Genomic DNA, 12,561 nt, shown 5'->3' with positions numbered 1-12,561 from the left:
ACAATGTCACACTATTATAACTTCATCTCATTTAAAGAGTTTCATTTAAAGTTTGATACATAACGATTCAAAAAGTTTAGATTATCTGGAGTTTTAGCATTAAAATACAGTGAAATGTCATAAAAAGCCGCAACATATTCACAGAATTCAAAATAATGGCCTTAAATTGGAAGAAGATTTTATAATCAGTTTTTTTTTTTCTTCTTCTAATTTGGATGAAATCTAAAAGTTCAAAACTGCTTTCACAACATTTCTACTCTCCTTGGCTACATCTAGATAGAGACATGCTTGAACTAAACCAGCCACAAGATGTCGACCTTTCACTGTCTCTAAGCACAAAGCTGAAGAAATGAGTCCTCTGCCCTCAGATGGGGAAACTTGTCCTAACTCATCTTACCTACTGATTCTACAATACTGTACATTTCTAAACACAATGTTAACAGAAGCAGGTACATCTACATCCAGGTCATTTTCTGTAAGATTAAAAAAAGTCTATTTTCTCTTTTCAAGGATCTCAGTGGGAATGCAGCAAATACTCCAGTTCTTGAAAAGGATGAGCACAAGAGCTGTTGTTAAAGGACCTGGACGCCCTTTCGAAGACGCTAAAACAATAAATTACTGAGCTAGAAAAAACCACTTCTTTAAAATGAATGTGTAGGTTTGAATGTGTACAATCATAAGAGTGAGCCAGCTCACCATGTCAGAGGTTTCGTGTTCAGTCCCGTCACCTGAAAAGTTGCTTCTTTCCCTCATGTAGAGTCACATGAACCTCACTTCCTCTGTCGCTCTGCAGGATACGTCAAAAAATGTCCACAGAAGAACTGAGGCCGATCCAAATAAGGCATCAAGACATTAGTACAAAAAATAAAACTGTAATTCTGCTAGCAAATATTTTACAAAGGCCGACTGAGCAAACATTTTGTTCTTTGACGAAACATTACAAAACTACAAAAAAAAATTATTTTATTGTAAAGGGTGATGCCGTTTTAATTCCTTCTCTTTGTAATAAAACTCTCCAGGTAATTCAGACTTTTTCAGCCAATGAGGAGACAGCTGTAGATGTGACGTCGAACGCCCCAGAGTCCTGTAAGGAGTCTTGATTGAAGCAGTTTAGTCTCCTCGTCATCCGGCGTCTCCTCTGAGAGCCGGGTGTCGCTAATTCTCCAAATGCAAAATAACAAGCTTTGTGAACGAAAAGAGAAAGAAACGATCACATGGAGAAATCTGCAGAAACACAGTGGTAGTCACGTGGTGGAAGGGTTAATTAAGGTTGTGAGGTAAACTCGTACGGATCTGAGCAATCTAATGATCAATCATTTCCATTTCCATGTCAGATAATTAATCTTTGTAATTTCTCTGCAAGTGAAACTTCATCTATCTAGTTTGCACGAGAGGAGTTTTACTGTTACACTCTCATTCTGATACCAGCTGCAGATTTATTTGAGGATTCATTATTTTTTTCAAGTACTCCTCTTAAATCAAATGCGGGTTCTTTAAAGAGACGGATTAAGAAAAGAAAAGTCAAACTCAAAGCAGCAGATGTCGGGGGTTCCTGACTTTCAGCCGCTGGGTCAAGCTCCGAAAACACTACATACGACACTTCCCATAATGCATCTTTCATTGGAGCCTCGTTGCCTGGTAAACACCTACACTTTTTAGACTTTATGACCACAGTTTGTGATGCAGGTTTTCTGTTTTAAATCTGTAGTCTGAGGACATCACTGTGACCAAACTCCTCCAGAGCCGCAGAAAACAAACTGGGCTCACATCCCGGCTCGGAGCAGGAAATCAGTCCAAATGTGGTTTTTTACTTTTCGGGCTGAGGAGTGAAAGTGTTTCCACTTTCTGAGCCGAGGAAATCTCTCTGATCTGAGCTGATATGTAGCAGCGCTGCAGAGCTGATTCACCTGTTCACAGGAGGCAGAAACACCTGTGTGAGGAGAGACTGTCAAGATTATTGAAGGACGCCATTTTGACAAAAACTGAGTGACTTTTTTTTGAGTGGACTTTGTTCTGTGTACAATCCTGCACAATCCAAGCAACATGCAGCACTATTATAGTTATTATAAACCAGTGTGATTGGACAGGGCTGAGTCTATTCATTCGTATTTGGATTCATTTTTAAGCCATACGAGTGGCTCGCCAGTGTTCGCATACAGTCTACTATGCAAATGAATAATATAATTATGAGATTTAAACTTTGTATTAATCTTGGTAACAACTGTTTGCACATAAAACCCCCACAGAATAAAGTTTTGCTACTTTCCACTGTCTAATACTGTAAAACAAGGACGTCACACTGAAGCCCAGGAGTCACGGCTCTGCTGCTGATCAGGAAGCTTCCTACTGTAAATCACTAAAACAGGTTTTAATGCTGTGACTGAGAATCTTCACTGATGTTTTCAAACCTTTTACCTCCTGCAGGTGAAAATCAAACGCCCACAGTGACACTGTCGCTTCACATGGAAACAGATTTAAATATCTAAAGGAGGAAAAATGCTTCTTACAGCCGTTACAAAACTTCTTAGAAAGTTACTAAATTTACCTCTTAAACTGACAAATTATCACCGATATCGGTGTTGGCGCTGAAACTGGTACCACATCTATAAGCAATTATTGCTTGACACTGATAATCTGACTGATAAATCATATTGTTCCTAAACCTTACTGGTAAAATCATCCAATAAATGGAGAAGTAACTTCATCAATAAACTGATGATCTGCTCGTCTCATGAAACGTCTGCCGCCTGTGTTTCCTCTGATGCTGTGCTTGAGTCCTGGTTCAGGTTCTTGTCGGTGCACAGAGCCGAGGCCTGCTCCAGCAGCTGGACCAGGTACCTGTCCTCAGCCGCCTCTGCCGCCGACAGACCCTCAACATGGGCCGGGCCCGACCCCGGCGAGGCCGCCTGGACTACAGGCGCTGAACAAGTCCGAGGGATCCCGCAGGAGGACTGGTCGGTGACGGATGCAGAGGAGTCATCTGTAGAGGTCGGCAAAAGTGCGTCTGCAATCTGTGGAGCTGAGCGAAGTCCTGTGGAGACCGGTTCATCCCCCTCCTGATCCGGCAGAGACGGCTGATCCACTGTGACCAGGGTCTGGCTCCCTGGGGGCTGGTAAGGCGGAGGCCCCGTCAGTGGGGAGCCGTCGGGGGTGAGCGGGGCCTGGCTGTGGATGATGATGGGGTCTGGGGAAGGCAGAGGGGCCTCCTCCTCCTCCGCGGCGTCGAGATCCTTGGGGTCCTTGGAGGGGCTCTGGTCAGGGGAGATGGAGTCCGGCTGGTGGGAGATGATGTGGAGGCTCAGACCAGCTTTGGGGAACCCGCTGGCTGAGGACGACTTCCCTCTGGAGGACTGGACCGGACTCAACAGCACCGGCAGCTCCTGACCCAGAGGCTTACGAGGCAGTTCCTCAGGCTTCCCTGAAAACAACCAGGAGCACAAAGACTCTTAAGAACACAACACGCTCCAGGGTCGGCAGCAAGAGTCCAGAACAGGTGTAACTCAGGTTTGTACTTAAGACCAGACTCTCAGCTCTGTGCAGCCGTGTACCTGGAGGAGGAAGGTCCAGCTTCATTTTTCTCAGCTCAGTCATGGAGTCCTGAAGCTGCTCCACGATCACGTCGTCACTGTAGAAGAAAGTCTGAGCGATCCGCTCCTGCAGAAACTCTCTGAGCTCCTCCAGGGACATCTTCACCAGACGCTCTGCACGTACAGAAAACACACCGTTTATTTGTTAAAGCCACATAAACAAACTGTGATGTCAACTTCACCTGAATCATGCACCTCTCATCAGCTGTGCAGTAACTGGGGCTCCGTATTGAACATTTGCCAATTTCATCTTTATCTGATTTGGGCCGTTCTTGAACAGCTGTTTGTGTTCAGATGACACAAACAACTTTATATTCTTTTGTCAAATGAAGAAAAGGTTTTGCACATAAACATGTTTGTATTCTTTAAGATAAGGTTTCCAAAAACATTGTGTATAAGTATCATCAGTATAAAGGTTTACCAACTGTGTTTGAAAATATCGATAAAAGGCAAAGATACGAGAAGCCTGAGGAGAGAAGTCGACTGCGACTCCCAAGGTGCATTTCAGAGAGAAACATCCAATCACAGAGCTTCAAGTTCTGTAGCAGGGTCAGTTGTGTATGAATTTGGTAACAGCTGCTCATCCCACTTCTCAGCTCTATCTAGGACACTGTGTCGACCAGAATCAGACTGGTTTATTACGCAGACACTTAGGCAGCGTTCACAAGCTCATGTGAACACATTTAGTTTTCATCAGTGTGATGTTAAAAGAGCTCAAAATAAACAATGACTTTGAGTTATTGCTGTCGGGATTTTCTCACAGTTGCACTTTTGGCAGAAAAAACCAACCAACAGCTGAAAATCTTCAGAATCAGTTCATTTAAACAGTTTGATAAAAAGCTCAAGCTGACTGGTGTTTGTGGTGATGACTAACAGCCTGAGTAGATAATGATTTCTCTCTCTGTGGTGAACTGTGCCGCGACTCCTTACTCTTGTGTATCTTCAGGATGGTGTAAGACATGGCGGTCAGCAGCCTCTCTCCCTCCAGGATGAAAATGTCCCACAGACGAAGGGTCAGGGTGAACGGCGTCTGCAGGATCACAAACACGACAAAGTCACCATATCGCTGCGAGTCAGCACGGTCTGTTTACGCCAGCGGTTTTTCACATGTTATGCAGTTCTGGTCCTGGCCGGAGTCAGGAGGTTTCTTTGGTTCTGTGCCAGACCTCAGAGGCCCACGGGCCCCTCCGAGCCGAGCTAGTCAGCGGGACGGAGAAGTGCTGACAGCAGCCGAACCCTGCCAGACCACCACCACAGGATTGTGGGCATGCATGGAGGAGACTAATAGCAGTTTAGCTTAACAGCTCTTAATGCTCTCTTCTAATGCAATGTCCCCGAGCTCAAATATCAGCAGGACGGTTTCTGCTGAAATCATGTAAAATTATATTTAAAAAGGCAAATTGACAAATTTCTTGTTTCAGTCATTCTCAGTAATAAAGGCTGTTGTGCTTTTAGGTTGAACTTCACCGTGATCTTCTAACAGTGTGCGCATTAATGTGATGTTTCCTGTCGTCTCTGTAGGTGGCACTCTTCACTAAGAGGTGGACAGCGGTGCTTCCTCTTCTGTCCTCCACACTAACTGCAAACTAAACGTAACTCCTCCTGGATTCATCTAACGAGACGACTCATTTCAGGCATTTTTTATCCATTTATCTACTATTTTATTTCTGTAAACCACTATTTCTATGAACGTATAGACTGTGGTGAACACAAAAACAGTTCGTAAAGGTTTGTTTTCACAAAATATTTGAAGAATTTGGAAAAACTAGGCTTCAATTTTTCAGCATTTGTGCCAAATGATCTCCTTGTGACAAAAAGGGGCTTGATGGCAGAGAGAGCTGAGATTGTTCTGAAAGCTGTGACATAAAACACCTGGGTGCTCTGTTTGATGCAGGTAACCTTTAAAGGTGAATTCAAGAAATAATGTAGAACTCGAGGAAACGCCCTCAGACGTCAGAGGGTTAACGGGTGCGAGTGTTTGATACCGACTGAAGACAGAAGAGAGTTTTTCACATATGACACAGACAGTTAAACAGCTGGTGGTTGACACATTGTTTGGCCTTTGCACGTCGCTCAGTGTTGTGATATGAATCACACGGCGCTGAGGTTAGAGGACTACCTGATGTTGTGACTGTCAGGACGAACACGACGCTGCGTTTGCAGGAGCAGCTGATGATTCAGCAGCAGTTGAAATATCATGAACTTCAACTCATGTTACGCTGTTACTTTAACAGTCTACACTTACTGCCCTCCGCTCTCTGAAGCTTCTCCCTGCTACTGAATGTGGTAAACTGATGCTTTGTAGACTTTTTGAAAAGGAGTAGTGCACGACAGAAGTGGACTGGGCGGCTCCTGAATCCAGATCAGCAGCTCGAGGTGGAGCTAGTTTTAAATGTTAAATCAAAGTCGAACTACAGCGCTGCAGGATCTACTGAATATAAACATGTTGTTGCAAAAATATTGTTTGATTTTTCTCTCTTTTCCGTTAAAGAATACGTTTATTTTATTTTAATCTTTGATATCTTACTGTGTAGAGTTTTTATTTAAATCTAAATACACACCTTATATGTTAATAAACCATTAAAAAGAGAAGTTGAGATCCTTCGCTCTTCTGCTCACGGATGGGTTCATATTGTCTTGATAAAATATCACACGCTCACATGTTCATTAAAAGTGATCTACTCTTGGGAGAGGCGGCAGAAATTGATGGTTAGGATAAGCAGTTTAAAATATAACCAATTAATTTAAGTAAATGTAAGTGTTTAACTGCTACTGTGGCTGGTATTAGCGACAGGGCTTTTATTGAAGGAACTGATTTCAATGCTTTTCAATGTGTTTGTGTAACTGCAGAATAAATACAACACTGTCATTAAGACATTAGATACAGAGGGAATCAATCAGACACGTTCCTCACCCTGTCAATGAAACACTGGAGGAACCATTTAGTGCTGTAAATCCCTGCAGACATCTGCTCCCTGTCCTGGAGAGAGAGAGAGAGAGAGAGAGAGAGAGAGAGCAAGAGAGAGAGAGAGAGACAGAGAGAGAGAGAGAGACAGAGAGAGAGAGGGAGAGAGAGAGAGAGAGAGAGAGAGCGAGAGAGACAGAGGGAAAGAGAGAGAGAGAGAGAGAGAGAGAGAGAGAGAGAGAGAAGAGAGAGAGAGAGAGAGAGAGAGAGAGAGAGAGAGAGAGCGAGAGAGACAGAGGGAAAGAGAGAGAGAGAGAGAGAGAGAGCAAGAGAGGGGGGGGAGTGAGAGAGAGAGAGACAGAGCGAGAGAGAGAGAGAGAGAGAGAGAGAGAGACAGAGAGAGAGACAGAGAGAGAGAGACAGAGAGAGAGAGAGAGTAAACATCCACAGGGCATCAAATCACATTAAATGTCACCACAGATCAGAGTTGTTGATGCGGTGTCGTTCCCTCGCCCTCGCTCTCTTATGAAACGCTTGCGTAACTGTGACCTCACCAGATGTTTCTTCAGTTTGGGGATGAGTTTGGAGATAATCTGATCATGATGCGCCTGGTATCTCTGAAGTTTAGGAAACCCGGGAACAAAAAATCCTTGAAAAGAGAGGAGAGAGAGCAGAGAGGCGCTTTTTTAATCCACCTTAATACGAATGTGGACGGGCGGCGCAGGAGCGGCGCAAACACGACTCTTATTTCGTTCTTCTTCGTAGCACTTCATCTGGAAAACATGCAAGAGGCAGTTTTTTATTTTCATGTTGTAGACGAGCTCGCTGCGACGTCTCACCGTGCATGGCGTGTTTGTGATTGGTCAGCAGCTGTGACAGGGCCCAGAAGGCGTCCTCCTCGTTCATGAACATGAGCAGCAGGGCGGCGATCTGACTCATCCCCTGGCAGTAGCTCACCTCCTGCAGGCGACAGACAGAAAGACAAACACAGGACATTGCTCAGTTTTCTATAGCTGCTTTATTTTCTACTCTTTAAATCTGCACAGTCGAAACGTACAGAGTTTACAGACTCTGTTTCCTGTGTCGCCCACAAAGAGGTTCTGTAGTACTGTAGCTGGGAACCTTAGAGACATGTTTGTCTGAACCCTCCAGGTCCCTAATACGAACTAACGTCAGTCTTAAAACACCAGATTTTTTTTAAAGGTGTAGTTGGGATTAAAGAGACTCGTTTTTCAAGTCATTAAAAAACAATAAACAGAAAATAACGTGTTTAACATGAAAATGGTGTTTTTTAGCCTCGTTAGCAGCTAAGCTCTGGGGATGGCACCACTTTGATCCAGACTGAAATGTCATTACAACTATCAGATGGATTGATATGAAATTTAATGCAGATATTCAGAGGATGAATCCTACTGACTTTGGTGATCCTCTGATTTTTCATCTAGCGCCATCATCAGGTCAAATGATTTTTCATGTCAAAACTATTTTGTGTTCTAACTTTGTGTTCCCTGCTAATAAGCAAATATTAGCATGCTAACATGCTAAACTAAGACGAAGAACATGATGAAACTTATACCTGCTAAACGTGGCTAAACATGTTAACACTGAATTTAGCTAACTGCCAGAGCTGTTACTCTCTCTTAAAAACAACATAACGAACTCTAACGATGTTGCACAGCGTCAGTTTACATCGGTCCGCCTTAGTGACAAATCCCCAAACCTTGTGGAGAGATGCACCAACATATTAATGTCACCGCGAGACAAGCAAAAATGGAATCAATGTATTGACATATTATTGATATTGCCTGAAAGAAGAATCTATTTGTACTCGATTAAATATCTGTAATTGATCACCTTCGTGTTTTTAATGGTGCCTCCAGTAGAAAATCTGAGAGTGAGAAACTCTTCACTGATTAAAACTGATGAGGTAATAACTTCCTGCTTCCTGCATCACACACAGAAACTCAACTGCAGCCAGATTTTATCACTTTAATTGAGTTTAGTTTCATGTGATGGAGAAAACTGCTACTTACTGTGTTGTAGACCGAATATGCAGAGAGAACGTGGAAGAGAGACTGCTGCCTGTAGAGAGGAGGAGAGAGGAGGGGGGAGGGAGGAGGGAGGAGAGGAGGAGAGGAGAGGAGGAGAGAGGAGGAGAGGAGAGGGGGAGAGGAGGAGAGGAGAGGAGGAGAGAGGAGGAGAGAGGAGAGGAGGAGAGGAGAGAGAGGAGGAGGAGAGGAGAGGAGGAGAGAGGAAGAGAGGAGAGGAGGAGAGGAGAGAGAGGAGAGGAGGAGAGGAGAGAGAGGAGAGAGAGGAGAGGAGGAGAGGAGAGAGAGGAGGAGGAGGAGAGGAGAGGAGGAGAGAGGAAGAGAGGAGAGGAGGAGAGAGGAGGAGAGGAGAGGGGGAGAGGAGGAGAGGAGAGGAGAGAGAGGAGAGAGAGGAGAGGAGAGAGAGGAGAGAGAGGAGGAGGAGAGGAGAGGAGGAGAGAGGAAGAGAGAGGAGAGGAGGAGAGGAGAGAGAGGAGAGGAGGAGAGGAGAGAGAGGAGAGAGAGGAGGAGAGGAGGAGAGGAGAGAGAGGAGGAGGAGAGGAGAGAGGAGAGAGGAAGAGAGGAGAGGAGGAGAGAGGAGAGGAGGAGGAGAGAGGAAGGAGGAGAGGAGAGAGAGGAGGAGGAGAGGAGGAGAGGAGGAGAGAGAGGAAGAGAGGAGGAGAGAGGAGAGAGAGGAGAGAGAGGAGGAGGAGAGGAGAGGAGGAGAGAGAAGAGAGGAGGAGGAGGAGAGAGAGGAGGAGGAGAGGAGAGGAGGAGAGAGGAAGAGAGGAGGAGAGGAGAGAGGAGGAGGAGGAGAGGAGAGGAGGAGAGAGAGGAGAGAGAGGAGGAGGAGAGGAGAGGAGGAGAGGAAGAGAGGAGTGAGAAAAACTAGGCTTCAATTTTTCAGCATTTGTGCCAAATGATCTCCTTGTGACAAAAAGGGGCTTGATGGCAGAGAGAGCTGAGATTGTTCTGAAAGCTGTGACATAAAACACCTGGGTGCTCTGTTTGATGCAGGTAACCTTTAAAGGTGAATTCAAGAAATAATGTAGAACTCGAGGAAACGCCCTCAGACGTCAGAGGGTTAACGGGTGTGAGTGTTTGATACCGACTGAAGACAGAAGAGAGTTTTTCACATATGACACAGACAGTTAAACAGCTGGTGGTTGACACATTGTTTGGCCTTTGCACGTCGCTCAGTGTTGTGATATGAATCACACGGCGCTGAGGTTAGAGGACTACCTGATGTTGTGACTGTCAGGACGAACACGACGCTGCGTTTGCAGGAGCAGCTGATGATTCAGCAGCAGTTGAAATATCATGAACTTCAACTCATGTTACGCTGTTACTTTAACAGTCCACACTTACTGCCCTCCGCTCTCTGAAGCTTCTCCCTGCTACTGAATGTGGTAAACTGATGCTTTGTAGACTTTTTGAAAAGGAGTAGTGCACGACAGAAGTGGACTGGGCGGCTCCTGAATCCAGATCAGCAGCTCGAGGTGGAGCTAGTTTTAAATGTTAAATCAAAGTCGAACTACAGCGCTGCAGGATCTACTGAATATAAACATGTTGTTGCAAAAATATTGTTTGATTTTTCTCTCTTTTCCGTTAAAGAATAAGTTTATTTTATTTTAATCTTTGATATCTTACTGTGTAGAGTTTTTATTTAAATCTAAATACACACCTTATATGTTAATAAACCATTAAAAAGAGAAGTTGAGATCCTTCGCTCTTCTGCTCACGGATGGGTTCATATTGTCTTGATAAAATATCACACGCTCACATGTTCATTAAAAGTGATCTACTCTTGGGAGAGGCGGCAGAAATTGATGGTTAGGATAAGCAGTTTAAAATATAACCAATTAATTTAAGTAAATGTAAGTGTTTAACTGCTACTGTGGCTGGTATTAGCGACAGGGCTTTTATTGAAGGAACTGATTTCAATGCTTTTCAATGTGTTTGTGTAACTGCAGAATAAATACAACACTGTCATTAAGACATTAGATACAGAGGGAATCAATCAGACACGTTCCTCACCCTGTCAATGAAACACTGGAGGAACCATTTAGTGCTGTAAATCCCTGCAGACATCTGCTCCCTGTCCTGGAGAGAGAGAGAGAGAGAGAGAGAGAGAGAGAGCAAGAGAGAGAGAGAGAGACAGAGAGAGAGAGAGCAAGAGAGAGAGAGAGAGACAGAGAGAGAGAGAGACAGAGAGAGAGAGAGAGACAGAGAGAGAGAGAGGGAGAGAGAGAGAGAGAGAGCGAGAGAGACAGAGGGAAAGAGAGAGAGAGAGAGAGAGAGAGCAAGAGAGAGAGAGAGAGAGAGAAGAGAGAGAGAGAGAGAGAGAGCGAGAGAGACAGAGGGAAAGAGAGAGAGAGAGAGAGAGAGAGCAAGAGAGGGGGGGGAGTGAGAGAGAGAGAGACAGAGCGAGAGAGAGAGACAGAGAGAGAGAGAGAGTAAACATCCACAGGGCATCAAATCACATTAAATGTCACCACAGATCAGAGTTGTTGATGCGGTGTCGTTCCCTCGCCCTCGCTCTCTTATGAAACGCTTGCGTAACTGTGACCTCACCAGATGTTTCTTCAGTTTGGGGATGAGTTTGGAGATAATCTGATCATGATGCGCCTGGTATCTCTGAAGTTTAGGAAACCCGGGAACAAAAAATCCTTGAAAAGAGAGGAGAGAGAGCAGAGAGGCGCTTTTTTAATCCACCTTAACACGAATGTGGACGGGCGGCGCAGGAGCGGCGCAAACACGACTCTTATTTCGTTCTTCTTCGTAGCACTTCATCTGGAAAACATGCAAGAGGCAGTTTTTTATTTTCATGTTGTAGACGAGCTCGCTGCGACGTCTCACCGTGCATGGCGTGTTTGTGATTGGTCAGCAGCTGTGACAGGGCCCAGAAGGCGTCCTCCTCGTTCATGAACATGAGCAGCAGGGCGGCGATCTGACTCATCCCCTGGCAGTAGCTCACCTCCTGCAGGCGACAGACAGAAAGACAAACACAGGACATTGCTCAGTTTTCTATAGCTGCCTTATTTTCTACTCTTTAAATCTGCACAGTCGAAACGTACAGAGTTTACAGACTCTGTTTCCTGTGTCGCCCACAAAGAGGTTCTGTAGCACTGTAGCTGGGAACCTTAGAGACATGTTTGTCTGAACCCTCCAGGTCCCTAATACGAACTAACGTCAGTTTTAAAACACCAGATTTTTTTTAAAGGTGTAGTTGGGATTAAAGAGACTCGTTTTTCAAGTCATTAAAAAACAATAAACAGAAAATAACGTGTTTAACATGAAAATGGTGTTTTTTAGCCTCGTTAGCAGCTAAGCTCTGGGGATGGCACCACTTTGATCCAGACTGAAATGTCATTACAACTATCAGATGGATTGATATGAAATTTAATGCAGATATTCAGAGGATGAATCCTACTGACTTTGGTGATCCTCTGATTTTTCATCTAGCGCCATCATCAGGTCAAATGATTTTTCATGTCAAAACTATTTTGTGTTCTAACTTTGTGTTCCCTGCTAATAAGCAAATATTAGCATGCTAACATGCTAAACTAAGACGAAGAACATGATGAAACTTATACCTGCTAAACGTGGCTAAACATGTTAACACTGAATTTAGCTAACTGCCAGAGCTGTTACTCTCTCTTAAAAACAACATAACGAACTCTAACGATGTTGCACAGCGTCAGTTTACGTCGGTCCGCCTTAGTGACAAATCCCCAAACCTTGTGGAGAGATGCACCAACATATTAATGTCACCGCGAGACAAGCAAAAATGGAATCAATGTATTGACATATTATTGATATTGCCTGAAAGAAGAATCTATTTGTACTCGATTAAATATCTGTAATTGATCACCTTCGTGTTTTTAATGGTGCCTCCAGTAGAAAATCTGAGAGTGAGAAACTCTTCACTGATTAAAACTGATGAGGTAATAACTTCCTGCTTCCTGCATCACACACAGAAACTCAACTGCAGCCAGATTTTATCACTTTAATTGAGTTTAGTTTCATGTGATGGAGAAAA

General features: G+C 44.2%; 1 protein-coding gene across 1 annotated transcript in view; it reads right to left on the bottom strand.

Annotated features, from left to right (window-relative positions):
• Window positions 1-3,152: 3,152 nt before the first annotated feature.
• Window positions 3,153-12,561, bottom strand: part of LOC130169217 (USP6 N-terminal-like protein) — a 29,369-nt gene continuing 19,960 nt past the window's right edge. Inside the window, 7 exon segments of the mRNA XM_056375755.1 lie at window positions 3,153-3,349; window positions 3,351-3,418; window positions 3,549-3,701; window positions 4,518-4,617; window positions 10,557-10,622; window positions 11,094-11,188; window positions 11,379-11,499. Coding sequence (XP_056231730.1) covers window positions 3,299-3,349; window positions 3,351-3,418; window positions 3,549-3,701; window positions 4,518-4,617; window positions 10,557-10,622; window positions 11,094-11,188; window positions 11,379-11,499 — 654 coding nt within the window. The 3' untranslated portion in view covers window positions 3,153-3,298.

This window comes from Seriola aureovittata, chromosome 1, assembly GCF_021018895.1.
Source record: "Seriola aureovittata isolate HTS-2021-v1 ecotype China chromosome 1, ASM2101889v1, whole genome shotgun sequence".
Lineage (NCBI taxonomy): Eukaryota > Metazoa > Chordata > Actinopteri > Carangiformes > Carangidae > Seriola > Seriola aureovittata.
The sequence above is the reverse complement of the archived record's forward strand: the minus strand, read 5'-3'. Positions and strand labels throughout refer to the sequence as shown.